The sequence below is a fragment of the Moschus berezovskii genome, chromosome 20 (assembly GCF_049115385.1).
Source record: "Moschus berezovskii isolate FMDL1 chromosome 20, NW_MosBer_1.0, whole genome shotgun sequence".
Classification (NCBI taxonomy): Eukaryota; Metazoa; Chordata; class Mammalia; order Artiodactyla; family Moschidae; genus Moschus; species Moschus berezovskii.
In genome coordinates this window covers 29229060-29238840 of record NC_142479.1, presented here as the reverse complement: position 1 = coordinate 29238840, position 9781 = coordinate 29229060, and the positions used below count along the sequence as shown (strand labels likewise).

The following is a 9781-nucleotide window of genomic DNA, read 5'->3' as shown; positions in this document are numbered from 1 at the left end:
TCTTGCCACAGATGGCCTTGAAAGGACACATTCTCTCCCCATCAGGGGCATCTTCCCACCTCCTTTCCCACATGGACATCCTCTCAGGAGGATGCAAGAATCACAGGGAGCAAGGCAGAAGCAGGTCTGCTGGATGGGGCTGAGGGGGTGGGTTGTCGAGTGGGATGAGAAAGGCTGGAGGGTGGGAGGGAGGCCAGGCTGGGGCAGGTGTCCAGACCGAATTCACTGAGCCGGTCAGGAGGAGCCAGGGGAAGGGATGGGAAGGCCTCCTCTAAGGTTTGCAGGTCTGGGCACTGAGTTCTGCCTCCCTGTCTTCGTGCCATGGGCCTGTGGTCCAGGGCAGTGGCATTGCGACTGTGGGCCTGGTGAAGCCATTTACAGTGTTGCAATCCACAGTGTTTAAAGATGCAGGACAGGATAGGATAGAGTAAGAGTGTACTGTTTTGTCAAAGTGTTTCATAAACTCTACCTCGCCGCCTATTTGTCGTCTATTTATCTATTACCATCTATGACTAGCTGTCTATCATCTATTCTGTCGGTTTTGACGAGGCAGGTCTGGCCCTTTCCTAACATCTTGGGGAGAACGAGTGTAGGGAAAAGGCAGAGACGACTCGGCCATGTCCACAAGACCAGCTTTTAATATGACCGTGATTGGAAGCACGAATAAATAAACGCCAGAGAAAATGGAGAAACCAAACCAAACCTCGGAACATCAAAACCCAGATTCAGAAAACGAAAGGAAACACATCTCCGACAAACAAACAAACAAACAAAATGCCTACCCCCCACGAAGAGACAGAACCAGACTGTACAAGCCGTGTCACAGGGAGAGCCGCCGGCGCGGGCACCGCGGTTGTGTCCCCCCGGCCGCCGCGCCTCCGTCTCGGTCCCTGGGAGGGGAGGACGGCGGCCCCGGGCACCCTGAGGCCGGCCTGGGGAGGCGGAGGGCGGGCAGGTAAAGAACCTTCACAAACGACGGGAGGCCCGGACGACGTCCAGGGCTCTGCGGGCTCCCTCTGGAGTGTGCAGGTGTGATTCCAGCGCGGCCTCGTGGTGATGCACTTCGGCGCTGGAACCCGGTCCCCCCGCAGGCCTGCTGGAAGCCGCACGGTGAGGGTCGCGGACGGAGAAAGACGCGGACGCGGCGCCGTGAGGGGTCGGAGCATGCAGTGCTTTGTACATCTGGCAGTGAGATGTGATGGCGGGTCGGTTCTCGGACAGTTTCAGGGCGGGACTCACTTCTCCGAAGAGGGTCGGAAGCGCGGCGGCGGGGCCCGAGGACGCGTCGTGCCAGACGTGGCCAGAGCGAGGTTTCAGCAGAGTTTGCTATGTGTGCATAGGGGGCTCTCGCTTCTTTCCGTCGGTGGGCAGGGGCCATCCCACCTGAGCCTGCGGTCCCCTGTCCTGGTCCCGGGCCAGGTCTGTTTGGGGCTGGGGGGCGGTGGTGCCGGGTGGTCCGAGGGCCGTCAGCAAGCAATCTCCTCCAAGGTCCCCAGGGCCGTCTGCAGGGGCACGTTCACAGTGTGGCTGATGGTTTCGGAGTGGTTTGGCATCGTGTCACAAGTGCTCTGGCGGCGAAGAGGAAAGTGCCTGTTAATGTTCATTCAGTAAAAATGCGTCCCAGGGCCCTTGCAGCCCAGCCCAGGCCCTGGGAACTGTGTAGCCCACAGTGGGCTCTCCCGGGCACTGCTGCTCCGCCCCAAACCCCTTTGGTGCTGGGTTGCCATCTTCGGGCATGAAGCTGGGGGGGGGGCCTCACTGCCTTCAGAATCCTCTCCACTGTCCACCTAGGCGCTCCCCCTTGCCTCAGAATGCAGAGGAAGCTTCCTGGTGATGGGATTCAACAGCTAGTTTGAACTTCTCTCTAAGGGCTTCCCAGGTGGCTCAGTGGTAAAGAATCTTCCTGCCAATGCAAGAGACATAAGAGACACAGGTTTGATCCCTGGCTTGGGAAGATCGCCTTGGAGGAGGAAATGGCAAGCCACTCTAGTATTCTCGCTTGGAGAATCCCATGGACAGAGGAGCCTGGCGAGCTACAGTGGGGTCTCAAAGAGTCAGACATGACTAAAGTGACTTAGCACATTTGTAAGGAACAGAGCAGCCCAAGGGTGGTAGCTGTATTCCCTGCGTTGTACAATAGATCCCATATTTATATCCTGTGGACCTCTCCAGAGGTACCCTGCTGTGTCACTGGAAGCTACATCTGAGTGGTGTGTAGCCTTGGGGCGTGATGACCCATCCCACCCTCATCCTTGGACCTCTGCTGGGTCCACCTGGGGTGGAGGAGGGGCCACCTGTGACCTGGCCTGGGCAGGAGGGGCTGCTTGATCGCTGAGGCAAAACAGTGGAGGTCTCAGCTGGGAGTCTGACCCCTGATCCGAGCTGCCTCCAAAGGACCTTGGGGTAAGGCTGGCCTCAGAGAACGGTTATCTTGGATCCCTGAGCAGGGTGGGCCTGAGGTGGCTTTGAGTCTTCTCGGTGATGCCTGGCCAAGCAGAGGGCTGGAGGCTGGGAGGGATGTGAGCAGAATTCTGTGCCAAGAATTTGGGGGAGATTAGATGAGGATGAGGCTGGGAGCGGTGCAAAGGAGGAGGCTATGTCTCTGAGACATTCTGAAGGCAGAAGGGAGGGTGGGACGAGGGGAGGGAGCCTGTATTCACTGAGCGCTTACTACAAACCAGTCACAGCTCATTGCTTCTCAGGGCCTGGTCTCATTTAATCCGATGGCACCCCCTGAGGTCCCAGTGGTTTGGCAGCTGCTCAGAGAGGGAGGTAATGTGCCCTCAAGTGCACAGCTGGGAAGAAGGGCCCTGGGATCCAGGCAGGTCAGCTGAGTCCAGAGCCTGGGGCTCCTTCCACCCACACTGCTCTCCCCTCCACAGAAGCTGTCTTCTGTTCAAAGAGAAGATGCAGGGACCCGAGAGAATCAAAGTGGGATGTTTAGCCTGGGAGATGAGTAGAGAAACAGTGTCTGGAGCAGAAACAGGAGCCCAGATAGGAGGAGGAGGCTGGGATCCACTTGGGATGTTACGATTTTAAGGCGGCAATGGCCACGGAATGCGGTGTTCTCTTGTGGCTGGGGAGCTGACTTGGAGGAAGTCGGTGATACCCACAACCTTCAGAGACCAGGGTCCAGGAACAGACTGAATCTGGGAAGGAGCGTGTAGACAGTATAAGAGGAGCTGCCTCTTAGACTTGAGGAAAGAGATCCAGCGTAGGAAGGAGGCTAGGGTGCCCGCTAGCTGTGTAACCTGGGCCTCTGGGCCACAACCGCCTCATATACAACATGGAGAAAAGAACAGCCCTTCCTCCAGGGTGACTCTAGGGTTGAAACGACGTGTCACTCTTCAGACACATAACACAGTGCCTGACACGCACCAGGCTTACAGTGATCAGCAGTTACAATGGGTGTTGTTGCTTCTACCTTCTTCAAAGAATCTGCCTGCTAAGCAGGAGATGCAGGTTCGATCCCTGGGTTGGGACGATCCCTTGGAGAAGGAAATGGCAACTCACTTCAGTATTCTTGCCTGGAGAAGTTCATGGACAGAGGACCTGGTGGACTGTTACAGAGTGGGACACGACTTAGCTACTGAAACAACACCCCTACTTCAGAGGGCCCCACACCCTATGTCCTGTTCAAATGGGGTAGAGTAACAGGGACATTCCTGCTCACATTCTGCCACCTAGGGAATAAGGGAGTGGGCCTACATGGAGCCTCTCCTTGGTCTCCCAAGGTATGAGAACAGGGGCGTGGTCCACGCAGAAGCATCTCCTGGTCTCTGCTGCATCCATGGAGCAGATTCAATTTACAGCTGGGTTCCAGGATGGGTCTCAGAGAGAGGCTCAAGGTTCAGTTGGAGTAGGGTCTCGAGCTATGGTAAGGTGTATGATGGAGCCCTCCCATCCTGCCTGGCACCGGCATCTGGATTCACATGGCTTGTACACACCAAGAAACCAACCAACCTGCAAGCCCCTGCCGGCCACCCTTACCACATTCTCATCGTGGCTCCCTTCCTCCTCTTCTTTGCCAAGCAGGTCTAATAGCTTCTCTTTGATCAGCTGCAAGAAAGGCAGGAAGGAACGTCAGGCTGGGAGAAAGGCATCAAGGTAGCGAGAGAGACCTCCTTCCACGTGGTTGGGCTGGGGAGGCAGGGACAGCGGCTGCTTGGGCTGCAGCTGGACAGACGTTGGTAGCAGCCCAGCCTGGCATCCCAATCTAGGGTCCCTATCCAAGCTTTTGGTGCAGGAGCTAGAGACTGGGGCGGCGGTGGGGGGAGTGGAACACGGGAGGGCCTCAGTGTGGTCTCTCAGTGTGGCTGGCTCCCCATCTGTCCTGGGGGGACAGTTACTCGTCACTTTTGAGACCTGAAAACTCCACAGTTCACAAGGTTGGGACACAACTGTGTTAACATTTCATTCTCAATAAGAGTAGTTTAATAACTACTTAATTATAATATGTTATTTTATTATTAATTATTAAACTTATTAATATGTTTTCTGATGTGATTCAATTTCTATAACTTTGTACATCTTTGCACAGAAATGATTAAACAAGGCAGAACAAAATCTGGCTATGGAACCCAGTTTGGGAACTGGGTCACCATGCTGAGAGGTGGGGTGGCACTCCACAGGCCCCTGGTCACCCAGGTCCTCCACTTCCCACAGTGACCCCCAGTGGCCTTTGGCCATTGCCGGTCCCCTATGGGAGGCAGGCCACTGCTCTGCAGGCCCTGTCTGCTGGGCTGAGGCCAAGATGGTCCTCTGGGCTTTCCAAGGGATTCTGGAGTCCCTGGAGCCAGCCCAGGGCTGGGAGGAATGCAGTGGGAAGACTGATGAGCCCCTGGAGCACGCAGTGCCTGAAGCTGCTGTTTGTTGTGTGAGAAGCTTTCAGAGACTCTGTTCCAGCTGCCTCCTGAGGGCGACAGCTCCCTGAACCAGAGTGGCTGGAGTGCCCTTGCTCTTCCTGCTCAGGATTGATGACTTCTCAGGAGTGCTCCTTCCCTAAACCTGCCTGGACCCTGGAAGGTGCTGCTCTGGTGATGGGTCACCTGGAGGGCAGGTGTGTGTGTGTGCCTGTGGTGTGTGGGTGTGGTGTATGTGTATTTGCGAGCAGTGTGTGAGTGTGGTATAAATGTAATATGTGTGTGTGCATGTGTGGTGTGTGCATATGTGGTGTATGAGTATGGTATGTGGTGTGTGTGTGTGTATGTCTTGTGTGTGAGTGTGGTATAAGTGTGTATGATGTATGAGTGCATGTTATGTGTGCGCAAATGTTGTGTGTGTACAGTGTATGTGGTTTAACTGTGATGTATGTGTGAATTTGTGAGTGCGGTGTAAGTGTGTGTGGGGTATATGTGTGTGTATGTTATGTGTGAGTGTGGTATTAGTGTATATAATGTATGTGCATGTCACATTTGTGCAAGTGGTGTGCGTATAGTATATGTTGTGTGCCTGTGGCATATGTGTGTGTTTGTGAGCAGTGTGTGTAGGTGTGGAATATGTGTACGTGGAGTGTGTGGTATACGTGTGTGGCACATGTGTGTGTGGAGTGTGTGGGGTATATGTGTGTGTCTATATTATATGTGAGTGTGGTATTTGTGTGATGTGTGTGTCTATAGCAAGTATATGTGAGTGGTGTGTGTGTGGAGTGTATGCAGAGTGTGTATGGAGCGTGTGGGGTATATGTGTGTGTATGTTGTATATAAGTACAGTATACGTGTGGTGTGTGTGTGGGTGGAGTGTGTGTGGAGTGCGTGTGGCATGTGTGTGTGGAGCGTGTGGGGTATATGTGTGTGTGTGTTGTGTATGAGCATGCTATAAGTGTGTGTGTGTATGTGGTCTGTGTGTGGTGTGAGTGTGTGTGGAATATGCATGCATATGTGGAGTGTGTGGGGTGTGTGTGTCTATGTTATATGTGAGTGTGGCATTAGTGTGTGTGATGTGTGTGTACAGCAAGTGTATGTGAGTGGTGTGTGTGAGGAGTGTGTGTGGGGTGTGTGTGTGTTATATGTGAGTGTGGTAGTGTGTGTGATGTGTGTGTGTATAGCATGTGTATGCAAGTGGTGTGTGTGGACTGGATGTGGAGTGTGGTATGTGTGTGTGGGGCGTGTGGGATATATGTGTGCGTGTGTTGTGTATGAGCATGCTATAACTGTGTGGTGTGCATGTGTGTGGAATATGCATGCATATGTGGAGTGTGTGGTATACGAGTGTGTGGCACATGTGTGTGTAGAGTGTGTGTGGTGTGTGTGTATGTTATATGTGAGTGTGGTATTAGTGTGTGTGATGTGTGTGTGTATAGCATGTGTATGCGAGTGGTGTGTGTGGACTGGATGTGGAGTGTGGTATGTGTGTGGAGCATGTGGGGTATATGTGTGCGTGTGTTGTGTATGAGTATGCTATAAGCGTGTGTGTGTGTGTTGTGTATGAGTATGCTATAAGCGTGTGTGTGTTGTGTATGAGTATGCTATAAGTGTGTGTGTGTGTTGTGTATGAGTATGCTATAAGTGTGTGTGTGTGTGTTGTGTATGAGTATGCTACAAGCGTGTGTGTGTGTGTGTTGTGTATGAGTATGCTATAAGCGTGTGTGTGTGTGTGTTGTGTATGAGTATGCTATAAGCGTGTGTGTGTGTGTGTTGTGTATGAGTATGCTACAAGCGTGTGTGTGTTGTGTATGAGTATGCTATAAGTATGTGTGTGTGTGTTGTGTATGAGTATGCTATAACCGTGTGCGTGTGTGTTGTGTATAAGTATGCTATAAGCGTGTGTGTGTGTGTTGTCTATGAGTATTCTATAAGCGTGTGTGTGTGTGTGTTGTGTATGAGTATGCTATAAGCGTATGTGTGTGTTGTGTATGAGTATGCTATAAACGTGTGTGTGTGTGTTGTCTATGAGTATTCTATAAGCGTGTGTGGTGTGTGTGTGTGGTGTGAGTGTGCGGGTGCAGGCACAGCCGTGCATGAAGCCCCACAGAGGCCCGGGGCTCGGCGCCGGCCCCTGCACTGTCTCACCCCTCCTCACCCCTCCGGCTCCCTGCGTGCGGGTGTAGGGGCCCCGACAGGCCTGCAGCTCCCGTGTCACACGCACGCCTCCCCGGTGCCTGGGGCGCGGGGACGGACAACGTCCATGCGCAGGGCGGGGGAGGCGGCTCTCCCCTGGGTGGAGGGAGGCCGAGCTCTCCCCGCTCGGTGCTCTGCTTCTGGGCGTTGGGGCAGGATGGGGGCACCTGGTGGTCCCCCACGAGCAGTCCCGCATCTTACCTCATAAATATAGTCAAAGAGCTCTAGTATTGTGAGGATACTAGCACCGATGAACAGTCCCATCTGACCACCAATATCACCTGGAGAGAGAAGACAAAGGCTTGGCTTTCCTGACGGCTTCTGGAAGGGTGAGTGCTTGGAGGGCTCGGAAAGTGGGCTTTCTTCCCCGAGGCGGCCCGGGCCTGGAGGGCAGGCCCTTGACAAGCCGCTCCCTCACTGCGCCGCTCTGAGAGCTGCTGGGTTTCAGCACCCGTGGGGGTGGGAACTAAGCTGGATGCTTACTTGAGGGGCCTGGAATGGACCTCCCGTGCTGACGGCCTGGTTCAGTTCCATTCGGAACCACAACGTTGGGGCCCAGCTTTGGCTCCGGGCTGGGAACAGAGATGTGTGTGGTCCCTGCCCTGGGTGGGGGCACAGTCTAGTCTGAGACGTGTGTCAGTGTCCAGAGTGGGGGTCTGGGGAGCAGGCACGTAAGAGACGCCCCCAATCACCACGGGGCCTTTGAAGCTATCTTGAGGCCCCTCTCACCCTTGGGATAAAGTCCTTGGAAGCATCTGTCTCCCCTCCCTAAAGGTAAATGCTCAGTCTCTATTTATTTTTTATTTTTATTATTTTTGGCCGTGCTGGGCCTTCATTGCTAGGCGCAGGCTTTCCCTGGTTGCGGTGAGCAGGGCTACTCTTCCCTGTGGTGTGTGGGCTGCTCACGGCGGTGGCTTCTCTTGTTGAGGAGCATGGGCTCTAGGCGCCTGAGCTTCAGTAGTTGCAGCTCTCAGGCTCTAGAGCACAGGCTCAGTAGTTGTGGTGCAGAGGCTTAGTTGCTCCACAGCATGTGCGATCTTCTAGGACCAGGGATTGAACCCTTGCATTGGCAGGTGGATTCTTAACCACTGGACCACAAGGGGAGTCCTTTGGTCTCTTTCTAGAGTACAGGTTCTTGCCCTGAGGGTATGATCCCTGTTGACCAGGGGTCTTCCAATCCCCATACTCCTGGGAGACTTGTAATCAATATAGATGCCTGCACTTACCTGTTGTTGTGCTTAGTTGCTCAGTTGTGTCTGACTCTTTGCGACCTCATGGACTAGAGCCTGCCAGGCTCCTCTGTCCATGGGGATTCTCCGGGCAAAAATACTGGAGTGGGTTGCCATGCCCTCCTCCAGGGGATCTTCCCAACCCAGGGACTGAACCCAGGTTTCCCGTATTGCATATGGATTCTTTACCATCTGAGCCACCAGGGAAGCCCTGGGGTCTATGCAATCAGTCTCTGGGACTGGGGACTGGAGGTCAGGATTTTTATGTTCCCAGGTGGTTCTCCAGCCCATCAGAGTTTGAGAAACACTCTCCTGTGGGAGCTTCCGATGGTTGGAGACTCCTTGAGTTGAATGCAAATCGTTACGTGCGGGTACCTGGGCATTTGTAGCTGGAGAGTCCGTATTTCAGAAGTTACAATCAGATTCTTAAGGGGGTTCTGATCCCCTGAAAGCCCCCAAACGCTCTGCTCCAGAGGCAGTGCGTTGAAGCACAGGGCTCTGAGGCTGTGAATATGGAGGGTGGCCACCAGCTGGCTGTGTCTCTTTGATAAGCCCTGACCTTCTCAACAGCTTTGCCTTCCAGGAACATTTGGTGGTGGAGGTGGTTGGGGGAGGGTCAGAGGAGATGAACAGTGAAGTCCTTTCCAGCTGTGACCACTCGGTCTGGGAGCTGCTAGTCTAGGAAGAGAGCTGGGAGTGGGGGGCACTGATGGGGGTGGATGTACCATCCTCCTGGAGATTCCAGGCTGACCTCTTTGTCTGAGGACTTTCTGATGAGCACACTTGCCCACTCCTCCCCTGCTTATGGCTGGGAGAAGGCCAACAAGTACATCCCTAGGTGAGCAGGCTGCGATGGCTCTTCCCGGGGAGGGGGGTGGGGGGTGGGGGGCTTGGTGTTGGGCTCACCAGAGCCCCTCTTCCTTCCCACTCCCCCACCCCCTCTAATGTCCTTAACGGAGGCTCACTGGGGAGTGCATAGACATGCACGGGCCTGTCGGGGGTGGGTGTATGTGTGAGCCGCGTTGCGGAGTGTGGAGGGCGTCCCAGGGTGCATTGTGCGTGCATATTCGAGACAGAAGCAGGCCTTGCATCTGGCCACCAATGGCTTTATATAGGTGGCACACGAGTGTGTCTCAGGGTGGCTTTGTGGGGATGGGCACGGTGCGTCTGAGTGTGTAGAGGAGGTGTGAGCGTGCTTGTGTATGGCAGGTATAGGTGGGTAGGCATGTGTGCACCTTCGTGCCTCTGGAGTTGCGTGGTTTGCATGTGGGTCTGTGCAGGTGTGCACTAGTGTGTGTGGCTCACCCTGGTGCATGTGTGTACGCTGGGGTGAGGCGTGCTTTCTGAAGGAGGGGAAGGCGGGCCACAAGGCGGGGAAACAGGGACCAGCGCGGACTTCCTGACTCAGGGCTTGCAAGCGGCACTCGCTCTTCTCGCGAGAGGTACAGACGTTAGTGAGATTTTCTGCGGTGGGCGTGTGAAAGAGCGCGCGTG

General features: G+C 54.4%; 1 protein-coding gene across 1 annotated transcript in view; it reads right to left on the bottom strand.

Annotated features, from left to right (window-relative positions):
* Nucleotides 1–652: 652 nt before the first annotated feature.
* ASIC2 (acid sensing ion channel subunit 2) overlaps nt 653–9781 on the bottom strand; it is a 1233617-nt gene continuing 1224488 nt past the window's right edge. The window contains exons 8-10 of the mRNA XM_088828685.1: nt 7260–7339; nt 3991–4059; nt 653–1568 (exon numbers count right to left, since the gene is read on the bottom strand). Of these exons, the coding sequence (XP_088684811.1) occupies nt 1467–1568; nt 3991–4059; nt 7260–7339 (251 nt within the window). The 3' untranslated portion in view covers nt 653–1466. The remainder of the gene's footprint in view (nt 1569–3990; nt 4060–7259; nt 7340–9781) is intronic.